This window comes from Antedon bifida, chromosome 4, assembly GCF_963402885.1.
Source record: "Antedon bifida chromosome 4, ecAntBifi1.1, whole genome shotgun sequence".
NCBI classification, from domain to species: domain Eukaryota; kingdom Metazoa; phylum Echinodermata; class Crinoidea; order Comatulida; family Antedonidae; genus Antedon; species Antedon bifida.
This window is the reverse complement of record NC_136229.1, coordinates 11707800-11722240: the sequence shown is the minus strand read 5'-3', so window position 1 is coordinate 11722240 and position 14441 is coordinate 11707800. Positions and strand designations below refer to the sequence as shown.

At 32.3% G+C, this 14441-nt stretch overlaps 1 protein-coding gene across 1 annotated transcript in view; it reads left to right on the top strand.

Annotated features, from left to right (window-relative positions):
* Nucleotides 1-14441, top strand: part of LOC144840052 (transformation/transcription domain-associated protein-like) — a 102081-nt gene that overhangs the window by 35729 nt on the left and 51911 nt on the right. The window contains exons 18-30 of the mRNA XM_078695687.1: nt 24-189; nt 510-676; nt 1234-1323; nt 1531-1641; nt 1751-1840; nt 2314-2465; nt 3862-3962; nt 5277-5548; nt 8624-8821; nt 9240-9428; nt 12998-13234; nt 13568-13664; nt 13999-14120. Coding sequence (XP_078551813.1) covers nt 24-189; nt 510-676; nt 1234-1323; nt 1531-1641; nt 1751-1840; nt 2314-2465; nt 3862-3962; nt 5277-5548; nt 8624-8821; nt 9240-9428; nt 12998-13234; nt 13568-13664; nt 13999-14120 — 1992 coding nt within the window. The remainder of the gene's footprint in view (nt 1-23; nt 190-509; nt 677-1233; nt 1324-1530; nt 1642-1750; nt 1841-2313; nt 2466-3861; nt 3963-5276; nt 5549-8623; nt 8822-9239; nt 9429-12997; nt 13235-13567; nt 13665-13998; nt 14121-14441) is intronic.

The window sequence follows — 14441 nt, the reverse complement described above, 5'->3', positions numbered from 1 at the left end:
CATTTATTTATTTATTTTTCTAGCCACATCTTCATAAAATAGTCAATCGTTCAATGGAGTTGGCGACAACAGCCAAAGAACCATACAATTACTTTCTACTATTGAGAGCCCTATTTAGATCAATAGGTGGTGGCAGTCATGATCAACTTTATCAGGAGTTTCTACCTCTACTACCAAACCTCTTACAAGGTACTGTAATCATTAAATATATATTATACAAAAATAAATGTTTATGTGTTGAATGGGGATAATTATTTCATAAAATCAAAGATTTCCTTTTGTACTTCTCAAGTTGAAAACCCGAAGTAGAACAGTCAATCTTTTATCTCTGTCGAATATTAGTCTTGCTGTCAACGATTGAAATATTTTCCCCATTAAATACAATGAAAATACAAATTACAAATCATTAATTATTATACAAATAATGAATGTTTACAAATATGTTAGAAATAGGTGAAGATTGAAGAAGGACTATTCTATGTAACAAGGTTTTGGTTTGCTTTTTTAAGGTTTGAACCAGCTGCAAAGTGGTTTACACAAACAACACATGAAGGACCTGTTTGTAGAGCTTTGTTTAACCGTGCCGGTTCGATTGAGTTCCTTACTGCCGTACCTTCCCATGTTAATGGATCCTTTAGTGTCAGCATTGAACGGGTCGCAGACACTTGTAAGCCAGGTAAGAGATGTGTAACTTGATTTAAATCACACTATAAAACTGTTGCCGGACATAACCAGTTTCTAAAATTAAAAAGTACTGTAAATGTTTAGAAGAGTGCTGGCAGTTATAAAGATATTTGAATAAACATCACAATGCATTATGTAAAAATAAGAGGTACTTTATTACATTGATGTGCTTTCCTCCCATGTTTATGAAAAGTAATTGACAGTGCATAAAGAACACATACTTAGTTTGCAAGCCTTTGTGGCAATTCATTTTTGAAAACTAAATTCAATTAAGCTTTATTGCAATCAACTAAAATATATGTGATTAAAGTTACAAAAGACGAGATTTAAAATATCAAAGCAAATTCAAATTTACAACAAGAAACATACAATACAAAAAAAACTACGGCATAAAATATTTAAAAGAGTAGGCCTATATAGAAAAAAATTAGAAATATTTACAATTGTATTTTTAAAAAAGTAAGCATTAAATTATGATTACACAACCTGTCTGCTGGAAGAAGGCTCAAATAATGCCATTTGTATTATTTTCACTGTTTCTGTTTTCAGGGTCTACGTACATTAGAGCTATGTGTTGACAATCTTCAACCAGACTTTTTATATGAACACATTCAACCAGTTAGAGCGGAGTTAATGCAAGTAAGTGCTACTAAAAAAACTAAGTTTTTAGTTTCTTTTATAAACCTTGATTGTAGGACAAAGCAATAGAAACTGCAGTAGCATCCATAGAACATTTTGCACATAATTTCCCAGCGTTTATAACATTTACTCGAGATGATGTATTGATAATTTGCATTTCCATAAGTACTGAATAATAAATGATGAATACACTACTTACTATTGCAGGCCATTTGGCGAACACTTAGGAATCGCACAGACAGTATAGCACAGGTTGCATTCAGGGTGCTTGGTAAATTTGGAGGTGGCAACCGCAAGATGCTCAAAGAACCACAGAAGGTTTGTATGTTTAAATTGTTTTTTAATGTGTCCCCACAAAATATTACCATGTAAACATGATGGCTGAACATTCTTTCTCGTTAATTGTTTTGATTATTTATTTTTTCAGCTGAATTACAGGAGTGAAGATTCAGATGGACCCTGTATTAGTATTTATTTTCAAGATCATAAGATTCCTATATATTTAAAAGTTTCAAAGGTAAAATTTCAAATTATCCACGTAAACTACTATCAAAGTTGGATATTTTTAACAAAAGAAGAACACAATTTAGTTGCCTGCTAATACTTTGAGGTATTGAATGTAAACCTCTATGACGTATCACTTGGTCAGACTAGGCTATCGACCCAGACTTTATTTAAGTAAAGTCATACTTAAGAGGACTAAGTATGTATGCCTACATTAAGTATGTTGTCTTGTATCATTTTGTAATGTGGAATCTCAGTAACTAATATTTTCTAGACTAGTCTCCAAAATGTCCAGTGGTCTGATGGTGTATAGTAGTGTAAACATTGATTTCTTATTTTGACAGCTCAATACTAGTTACAATATTATTTCCTACCATAGGTTCCACATCAGGAAATCCAAGCATCAATAATATTCAATGCCAGAGCACATTTTAAGACTATATTCAGATAATAATACTAATATTTATCCCTTTAATTCTTTTCTAGATAATTGAGGCTGCTCTAGATGCCTTAAAGTCACCAACCACCGACGCCTTCTATCGTAAGCAAGCCTGGGAAGTTGTACGCCATTTTCTCGTCTCAATGATTATGTTAGATGATAATAGGCAGATAGTTCAACAGCTTTTGTCTCATACTGCGTAAGTAATTATATTTTAATTTAAGCTGTTATTAATCATTATATTCTACACAGTAATTTCAATAGAAAAAACCCATATTTTTTTAAGAGAATATAAAATACACCAGCATTTAAAATGGACCTGAAATGGATTTTCGATTTTCAAGAAATTCACACATGTTATTTAGATGTATCAATTTAACACAATCAAATACAAACAAAATGTGTAGTTTTTTGAGAGAAAAATGAAATTTTAAGATAACCTGGTAAATTACCCAAAAATACTCCTGCCATTACAATATTCTATTTCAACGGCCATTGGGACCATCTATTTAATGACGATGTCAAATACACAGAGGAGACTGGAGCGTTGCATGCAGCAGGCCACACGATAGTCAGTGAATGATTGATGGTAGGTGGAATGGTGGTGATGTGAAGCGTTGAAACTAATACCATTCATTCAATATCAAATGCTATTGAAATATAGTGCCCTAAAATGGACTTTTGTTTGTTCTAAATCCCAAATGTAGAAGGCCTACCTCCCAAACTAACCTTTACTAGGCTTAGAGGCTAGGCCCCGGAGTCAATTCGGCCGGCGATCCACCACCTAAGCGAGACTCCGTGTCATGTAGACAAAGCTATATCAACTTGCTGCTCATTGTATAGTCAAAGTAAAATATGAATAAAATTCGTTTTCGAACTGCCTAATTCATGACAAATAAATTATCATCTTATATTACTATCTAATTCTGCTATACTAAAAACTAAAGAAAGAGGAATAAATTACGAACAATACACAAAATACACACGAACGCACATGGCTCTGTACGTTGCCAGGCTAATGTCAGTATTGCCAGAAAATACTGTTGATTTGGAGTTTTTAAATTTTCATTTAATACTCAATGAATAACCATTTATACGGTAATAATTTTATCTAAAAATAATTCTAAATACGTTTTTCCAAAACACAAGCCTTTTTTTATAGATTTCAAAAGGTATAGCCAAAAAAACTGTAAATTGTCTATTGGAGGAATAGGAATATATTTGCAAAGTAATGTCACCCATGAATTTTTTGGGATTTTCAAATTTATATTTTGTAACAATACACCTTCCAGTAACACTTAATAGCCCCCAAAACATCATTCTAAAATGAAAATAATCAAAAATCCATTTCAGGTCCATTTTAAGGAGTTCACATTGTATTCTAAATATTATTTTTATTTCCAAAAGGAAATAAAGAGAATGTCTGTGAGAATGCTTGTTGTGCTAAATCTGTCTTCTGCAGTAATGAAACGTCAAGACATTCTCAAATGTACTTAATTTCCTTTGGGAAACACAACATGAATTTACTAGAGTATGTTCATCATGAAAATTTTGAAAGAATAATATTTGATGTAAACAATTTAATTGCTATGCAGCTTCACACGAGGGGAGATACCACGTGCAAGTCAACCAATGTATAAATGTTCTGATGTCCTGTCAAGAAAGGCATGTGAACAGGCCTTAACTGCTATGATAGGTACAGTAGAATACATTGTATAGTTTGTCTAAAGGCATGTGAACAGGCCTTATTTAACTGCTATGGTAGGTACAGTAAAATACATTGTATAGTTTGTCTAAAGGCATGTGAACAGGCCTTAACTGCTATGATAGGTACAGTAGAATACATTGTATAGTTTGTCTAAAGGCATGTGAACAGGCCTTAACTGCTATGATAGGTACAGTAGAATACATTGTATAGTTTGTCTAAAAGCATGTGAACAGGCCTTAACTGCTATGGTAGGTACAGTAAAATACATTGTATAGTTTGTCTAAAGGCATGTGAACAAACCTTAACTGCTATGACATTATTGTACAGTTTATAAAAAAGCATGTGAGCAGATCTTAACTGTTATGATAGGTACAGTAAAAGACATTACTGTATAGTTTATAAGAGGCTATGATATGTACAGTAGTATACAAATAATGAATGTTTATGAATGTAATGGCAAAAATGGCAAGAGGTGAATGATGAAAGGTTATATATCAACGAGGCAACAGCCGAGTAGATATCTTAACTTAATATATAAACTACTACTAGGCCTAGCTAGGCTGAAAGACAGCAATACGAAACTTCGCCAGGCAACTGAAACTCATCTAGGCTAATTATGTTTTTTCCAACGATTCCGCGTCTTGTAAATCCTAAAAATAATCTAAAGTTAATTTAAATGCCTTTTTGATCTATTGTCATTTTTAAAAAATTATTTTGAACTATTATAGTTACAGTTTATTTGGTATTCAGATTTGAGGTAGAAGATATTCTCAAGTTGTGTTATTATTATTTTAATAAATAGAAGCATAGTAAGAATTAGGTTTAGTCTGAAATGTACAAAGTAAGATGTGGAAAAATTCTTGAAGAAAACTTATTCAGTCTTGACAAAAGCTTACATAAATAGGTCATGTGCCCAAAAGGAATCTTGATGTAGATAGATATTGAAAACAATTAAGCATCACCATTTGTTATCCACTTGTAAAGCGGAAAATACTGTAGTATGATTATGTGCAAAGGATTTTTTGGCTTTAATACACAGTATTACTATCTCCATGCCAAACCCTAATTTTGAAACAGTTTGAGTTTATAATACAGTATTTCATATTCATAAAAGACAAGGGATAACCTTCTTATGAAGATAGTGATGTTGTAACTGATAAAAAGGTTGTTTATCTTGCATTCTCAACTACGCAATGTGCACTTGGCTGTGTGTTTGTACACATTTTATCTACTGTTTGTCTCTTACACAAAGACCTGGTCCATATATTGGATATATCATACTTATTTTGCTTTTAATTCTAGTTGCTTCAACAATCAAAGATCTTCGCACCAGTGCATTACCATTTATGGTCAACCTTGTTTGCCACTTTACATTTGTGGCTACCACACAGCAGGCTGGACCACTACCTATATCAAATCGGTACAAGGTACAAAAAGGACTGGATCCTCATGTCATCATTGATGCAATTGCAACTTGCATGGCACACACAGAGAAAGAGCTCTGTAAAACGAGTCAAGTTGCGTTGACTTTTATGATTGATATTGCAACCACTGTGCTTGGATCTAAACAAAGGGTAATTTGTATTTTTTATTTTTATAAAAGTCGCCTTACCTTATTTTTTTGTATAATATTTTTTCAAAATTTATTAAATTTATAATTATCATGACAGAATAACAGACCATCTTACCCCTTGATTATACATTTAGCGGACTTATCCCTGGTACCATACAAAATATTGCATTTTTTGTTTGTTCATATCTGTTTTTTCTTTATGTATGGTATCGAAATAAGTCATCAAATCAAAATACACATATCTGCTTATTTACTACTACTACTACTATTTGTTTTGTTGTTTAAATGTCATGAGCATCCTTTTCAATGAATAGCCGATAACAATAATATTTTATTGGTTATCCACAACAAAGTTGCGGATATGTGATTGTCGAAGATCAATATCTTCTTTTAGGTATCCGCACTCGGCGGATAACTCCTTGTTATTGTATGACATCATCTTTTTTACTTGGCAAAATAAAATTTTGACACGATACGATATATTGAATAGCACGCATTCTGTCTTCTTTTAACATGGACATATTCTTTGATATGGACCAACATATTAGTCGACTGGTCGAGCGGTTAGATTTACTCCAAGGGTCAAGTACTCCATGGGTTAAGGCAGGGGCGCCGAAAATCAGCACAGCTTCAAGACACTCTTCAACTCCTGGTCAATCTTGATTTTAGAAAGGTCATTGTTACATTGATGGAGTTTGTTTGTATTAAAAATTATTTAAACAAGTTATAAACCCCAGCAGGATTTGAACCATGTAAAGCTAATACCTAAAGCAAAAAAAATGTATCATTCAACATGCTCCGTGGATATATTTTGCCAAGTACTTCACTCAGTTTCTGAGTGCTTTCATTTTCTGTGTTATTCTTTCTTTCTGTCAATTTTGTGTCTCACGTATCTCTAAAATGTGTAAACAAAACATTTTATAACTGTGTCAACATATGGGCATTTATGTGAAGTTGTGCACCTCCTATTTTTGAATAAAGTCAGAATTGCATAACATCACTTACAATAACATCATTTTTTTCGCGTGAATTGTTTTCCAGCCTTTTCTAGTAATTTTTCCAACTTTTAAACAGTTAAGACTTAAAATCATGTCATACGAGCATGACAATACGCGCTCGTTTTTGATGAAAAAGTTCAAAAATTCAAAAAAATTATGCCTTTATTTAAACAGTCATAGTTTCTAGACTAAACAGTGAAGTTTATTTTTATTACATATTCTGGAAGTTGATGGGTTGTAGATATCGGATCATTCATCAATATGGCTAACCGGACATTGTGACATCATCGTATGACCACTCGAATATAAAATATAGGATTTTTGTCTCTTTCGTCATAGCTCATCGCATTTAACAGAGCACATCTCCACTTATCCGTATTCCATTTTCCCCCTGATTTTGATATTGTCTAGGTCAATCAATTGTCTTTCGCATGATTTACAATTTTTTAATTTTTTATGACGTCATCATGTTCCAAAGCGTGAATTACTTTTCATCATTACAGTAAATTTCAATATGTTATAGCTTCTTAGAATGAAAAGTGATACTCATGATTAAAACGTTTTCTGGAAGCTGTTGAACTGTAGATACAAATTCATATACAAATTGTGCGCATCGGATGTTGTGACGTCATCATATGGCCAGTTGAATTTTAAGAGTCGTATTTTCATATTTTGCGTCATTGTTCATCACATTTAAAAGAGCGCGCATCTATATTCTACATATCCAAATTTCTTCAACACGTTAATATGTTCTTGCTCAGATGATTCTTTTCTATCTACGAGTTTCATTTCGAAGATGTCATGATGTTAAAAATTGGAATAAAAAACGGGTCCTGTTATTTTCACCTATTATGCACTGTATGTATAGTGTATACTGTATTATACATAGACACAAGATCAGGGACGGCACCCTAAATTTCATACTAAATGTTTTTTTCTGCCACTAATTAAAATTTAGATCCCATTTCATCATATTATATATTAACTATTAACGTTATAGAAGACCAGGGTTGGAAAATACTATAGGCCTATGTAAATTGACAAACTGCAGCGCAAAATTAACTGTGCATAATTTACTGGCGGTCAACGTTTTTGTTGTTGACTGTTTGGATTGCTTGTGTCCACAAGAAGGTACGAAAGGCCACTAAACACTGTGTTCGTGGTAAATTCTGTCATGTGGGTTGTTGATTTCTCCATAATCATGGAATTTTGGCGGGGATTCCCCATCATTTTAGTATTTACGTAGAACCATATTTATCTTCATTTCCCTACATAATATTTACAGACGTTCCGAACTGAAACAGTGTTAAATTGCTTCTTTCTGCAAATTTTGATCATATTTTCTTTTCTCGAATGTGGTTGTACAGTTTATAGTGAATAAATGAAAATGAATTTTGGAAATTGTGGTTTTACTGACTTATTTAGCATTTATTTCAAAATAATATAATTTAACGTTTTGCTCAATATATTTATAGCAGCATCTTCACATTTTTTTTTTAATTGTTTTAGTTATTAATTGATAATAATTCATTTGTATTAATTGATTTGAATTCCTATAATTTATTACATTACCGGAAGTACCTTCGTCGGGGACCTCCTCTGACCTTCGCATTGAACACAAAAAATGTTTTCCCATTGTTTGTCGCTTGTGTTTTACCGGTGGAAAAACAGGCGTGATACGATCTGTTTGCTACTGTAGCCCGATATAGAGTGTCATTTCTATTTATCATGAATTTTACGTGCGAGAGTACCATTTCCGGCCACATCTACGGGTGTCATTTAACAAAAATTCCCTCGCCACAGGCCCCACCATGAGTGGGGGGGGGGACCTGTGCCGCAAATACTCAGTATCTACGGCCCTCTGAGGACTCTTGGGCAACCCCCTTAAAATAGTCCTGCGACCGCCCCTGAAGATCGAGGGCACACTAACATTTATTTTTTCAGGTCACAAAGGCATAATCGTTTTTCTGTGTGCAATATTCTAATGTATGACGTGCATGTGGCTTTTGCGCGGTGGATAAGTTCAAATCTAGTTATGTTTATCATTGTAATGATTTGGTTATTTTTTTAATATGTAGGCCTGCAGCTTACCTATTTTTGACTACCTTGTGGAGAAGATGTGTGGTTGCTGCTATGAGAGAGCCTGGTATGCTAAACTTGGTGGATGTATTGCTATTAAGTTTATGATGGAGAGGATGTCAACAATCTGGGTGTTCAACCACCTTTACCAGTTCCTCAAAGCCATCTTCTTTGTTATGATGGATCTCACCAAAGAGGTATTACATATGCATGTTTTTATCTATTATTTGGATTATTAATAAATCTGTCTGCCTGTTAAATTAATCTTTTAATTTATGGTTTTCTTCTTTTTATGAATAACAAATGATGTTGGTTTAGGTTTTGGTGTTTTAGCAAGCCTGTTATGCTTTGCATTAAAATGCACAAAAAAGTACAATTTTAAAGAATTGTACACACATAGTAAGATTACCTAATTAAACAATAAATATAAATGTTTACCTATACACACATTCAACAGCAAGAAAATGAAATCATTTATAGAATGGGAAACAAACCAAGTCAAGATGGTAAGATAAGTAATAAATATAAGGAAAACCCTAAGACATTACTGAGCAAAATGCTTTACTGTTACAGTATATTACAATACATTACAGTACTTTACTTTATTTTAAAAAGGTTTCCAGTGGAGCTTTAGACCATGCAAAATCTGACCTTGAAGCATTGTTGCAAATATGCGCCTCACCCCTCTCAGCTGAAGACGAGAAAGATCCCAATATAGTAGAAGCCAAAACAAAGGCCTTCCGTGAGGTTACAAAAGAACTTGTACGAGAAGCAACCTCTCCTAACCAAACAGTGCGAGAACAGGTATGTCTACATCTTGGTTCAATTTCTTTTTTATGCCTTTTCTCTTCATCATGCATTTGTATTAGATATAAACAAAACTAAATAATTCTTGCTTATGATTAAACATAGTTGAAATAGACGCTTTCGCTCGTCTTTAAAAAATCTTCTTTCCATTCCGACTTATAATACTAAAACATATGACCAAAGCACTTTTTTACTTCTGCTACCTCTCGCTTACGGAATGACCTACTCGCCTCTATTAGGTCATGTTCTTCTACCATCGCCTTTAAATCTGCCTTGAAAACTAATCTTTTTCTTTCAAATTGAGCTCTCTCATAAATGGTTGAAAGCCTTTGATCACTTCTGCTGGAATTTGTGCATTGCAAATTCATGTTATTATTATTATTATTTCTGTAAAAGTCTAATTAAGTCTATAAAACCATGGGTATCATTTAAACATAATACTGGTATATTGGTTGGTATGTTACACACATCTTCTCTTCATTCTTTATTCAATAAAAACATTTAAGAGCGGTTGACTACAAATATCAACCTATTTCATTAAAAAGTGGCCAAATGCCTAAAAATGGATTTTCTTCATACTTTGGTAATTAATCACACTTTAGGTAAATATAACAAAACTGAGATATTTTGGGAAAAAAAATGGTCGCCATGATAGATAAATGGTTGAAATTTACATTTTCTCATGTTATTTGTAATGTAGAAATAGGTGGTGTAGCTTTTTCAGTCCCAAAATTTTTTTTTTTTTGTTAAAACATACTAAAATATAGGCCTATATAGGTATTAGTATCTAAAATCTACCCTGTTTGTTTATTAGTAATTACCTATTTTCCATAAATTCAAAATGGCTGCCATTTAAAAACTTTGTCCCTAATTATCTCTTTAACCACTAAGTTTCTTGTAAAGAATGTTTTAAACACATATAAACATTATCCTTAAGATTCAGAATAACTAATTTAATTTTGCCTTTGGAGTCTAGGTCGTCAAGTCAAGTATTTTGAATAAGAATGTATTAGGTAAAATATAAATGTGGCCTTAAAGCTTTAAAATAACATTCTTCTGGAGACATAAGGTTAAAGGTCAAAGGCTTAAATGACTCCCCCCCCCCCCCCCCCCCCCCAACATTTTTTTGTTATTATTGAATAAGCAATTTTAATGTCACAATAGTTATTCACTTTGACAAAAAATTTATGGAAACGAAAAATTATTTAACCTAATAAAATCATAATTTAAAAAAAGAGTAGTAAACTGACAGTCCATTGTCTGAAATTCAATGGGTTTGTATTTGATTTACTCTTTTTTATTTTTTATAAACTAAATCATTATTTTTTAAATAACCTGATTAAAACTACAAAATTACTTTTCAATATTTGATTTTAGTATTTTTTTTTTTTTTGCATAAAAAAGAAAGGAACTGTAAATTATAACGTAATATCCTTTATATTATCCGATTAGATCATAGTTCATAATTTAGATTATGGTGACCGAGTTGTTCCATCCAACCCAATATATTTATAGAAAAGAGAACTTCAAGGAAAATGTCACCTAGAAGGGACACAGACCGAGGCTATCAAGTTGTTTGATAGCCTTGCACACTAGACTAATGAAAGTGGTCTATTCTGTTGGCCATCTTGTGATCAAGACATGACCACAAGTTTGAGCATTGAAGTAGTGAAGGGAAAAACAGGTTACAAGCAACAAAATACAGTACATGGCATGAGAGGTCTACACTACGTACATTTTTTGGTATCTTCATGTATGCCTACCTATATCCAGTGAACACAAAAATCGATGTTAACATTAAATATTCTCATCCCTAAGGTGGGGTTTTAACGCATTTCTAATTATACCAATCAGTTCCACAATTTTGGTGTAGGGAACACAAATATCTGTAAGTGCAGTTTTCCTTGCTCATAATTTTTGGTATCAGTGTATAAAGCAATGTCTCTTTATTTTGATGCAAGTTGATTATAATTAGATAATTAATGACGTCACATAAGGACATAAGGTTATGTTTTTTAGAAGATGTATTGTCCCCCAAAAACATGAAAAATGAAGATTAATTACATCAGACTTTTAATAGGTTATTTTGTAGTTTTAATCAAGTTAATCACTTGAGTAGACAAAAATAACAAAATAAATGGTCAAATTCAACCAAAAATCCATTAGCTGGCAGCCAATTTGATTATTTTTTTGCTTTAAATTATAGTTTTTTCAGGTAAATAATTTTTTTTTTAGATCCAACTTTTGGTCAAAGTAGATATCTATTATATGGTATTAAAATGGCATATTCAACAAAAAAAATGTAAAAAAATATTTTTTCAGATTGACATCTTTAAATAATGAACATTTCCATATCTAAAACATGTAAATATTATTTTTAAGATATGACTAATATATCTAAAATTCTCATATATATGTATATATATTACGCTACTCTACTTTCTGCTATATACATACAGTATATAGTATGTTGTGCTATATACATATATAGTTTGTTGTTTTGTAGAGCACTCTTCAGTTCGAAACGGTGCATTTTGTTGTGAATACTATTTGCATTTTGCAAAGCATGCTCGTTGAGCTTGTGCACTCTTTGTGTTCATAATCAGTGTACCATGTCCCGCATACCTGGCTCAGCCTATATATTGTGCCAGTTCTGCGGTACATTTCATTTCGAGACCTGAGCTGCACTGACGAGATCTAATAAGATCGAAACAGTACTGTCTGCAGATTGGATATATATTTATATATATATATATATGGCTGTTTACTTTATCGTTTTGATTTAGCTTTTCGCTTTTTTTTTTTGTATCTCCATTGAGATCCAGCCACTGATACCCACAGCATTGTCATTTTTTTCAGTAATTTGCCTTTGGATTTTTATATATATAGTAATATATATCACTTGCACTGATGAAGGGCTAGTGTTGCCCGAAAGCTCTGCTAACTTTTCTGGTTGTTTTACTTATCGTTTTGATTTAGCTTTTCGCTTTTTTTTTAAATCTCCATTGAGATCTAGCCACTGATACCCACAGCATTGTCATTTTTTCAGTAATTTGCCTTTGGAATTATATATATAATATATGATAGGCATATACTCTGATTCATTTAAGCATCGTTATGCACATGTTTATAGCTATGAATATGTACACAAGTTAACAAAACACTGAGTTCAGATTATTCAACAATTTTGGGTAGGGTTTATTAAAAAAAATAGCCATAAGTACAGTCTTTCTTGCTCAAACATTTAATTTTTTATATCAATGTATAGAGTAATGTCTGCTCTACATTTCGGTTTTAATATTTGATTCAATTTGAATTCAGTTCAAATTTTATGCCATTACTTTACAAATAACATATCCTGAAATCAGAAAAAATATGAACTTTTGTTACAATATCAGTATAACAAAAATGTATTGCCCAAAGTTTTTTGCCTTTTATCCATTCACACAAGGTCCATAGAATATATATAATCAAGAACAACGCAATTCAAGTGTTACCATAGACATTGTGGAGTTCCAAATTTTGGCCACAAGTAAAAACACCCCTATTGACATTTTTGTTACTAGGCTATGAACTCCTTGAGACAAATAGCTGAGATCACTGGCAAGAGTGTGACAGAGATTATGGATCCTCATAAAGAGGTTTTAGCAGACATGATACCACCTAAGAAGCATTTGCTGAGGCACCAACCAGCTAATGCTCAAATGGGTCTCATGGATGGTAATACATTCTGTACTACATTACAACCTAGGCTGTTCACTATCAATCTGGAGATCATGGAACATAAAGTCTTCTTCACTGAGGTATGTTACCTAATTGGTGAAAACCTATGTGCCAAATTATCTTTCCTGCAAACAGCTGGCGTCATGATATCTAACAAGTAACATAGAGCCAAAATTTAAAAGACAGTATCGACACATGTGGTTTAGGTAATAATTGCACTTGGCCAGCATCAGATTTTTGACTCGGGTTAGGGAGGAAGTCTTGAAATTCTGGTTTTACAACCACATTCATTTTTTAATATAACAAAGCCTATCCTAATATCAACCACTGTAAAATACAAATTATTCAACATTGAAATATTTAATTTACATACTCTTGTTTTATTTCTTCATTTTTATTTATTGATTTTGTAGTTAATGAATCTATGTGAAGCAGAAGATGCAGTGTTGAACAAGTTACCATGCTACAAGTCTGTCTCCTCTCTGATACCACTCAGGATCAGTGCATTAAGTATGTCACAAATATATCATTTATTATATGTTTACTTTTTTCATTTTCACTTATTGTTATACAGTCTATTTTACAGTCTATTTCCAACATCGGACATGACACTTTTTTTTGTCTAACTAGTTTAATCATATAGACTGTACAGAGCTTTATAGACATACATTCACTACTTTCTTTTTTAATTTGATGCTGCTTGTCTTTTTGATTTTGTGGCAAAATCATATAAACTGGATGAAAATGAATTTCACTATAATTTCTTAGATAACCCAATGGCATTTGTGTCCCAAATAATCTGTTCCTTGAATATGTAATGGTATTTTTCCCTTGTTGTTTATAGGAGCACTAGCTGCATGCTTCTACCTACCACAAGTTCGTGAGAAGATCTTTAATACATTGTACAAAGCTCTGAATTCATCAAACACCGAGTTACAAGAAGCTGGAACTGAATGTATGAAGAAGGTAAGATTGTTAGCTATACAGCCCTGTGTTGTTGTATATTCCTTTCATTCATCACATCTTCATTAATTAATACTTAGAATTTGAAAGTGGAAATAAATGTTTATCTTTTCTCGTCATTCCATGTAATTTTCAATCATCACTATTGTTCATCATTGTTGGAATTTTGTTTAACCTTTAACCCATTGATTATTAAATAAACTCAAATGCTAATGTATATATATATATATATGTGCACTTGCACTGATGAAGGGCTAGTGTTGGCCGAAAGCTCTGCTAACTTTTCTGGCTGTTTTACTTTATCGTTTTGATTTTTTTTTTTTT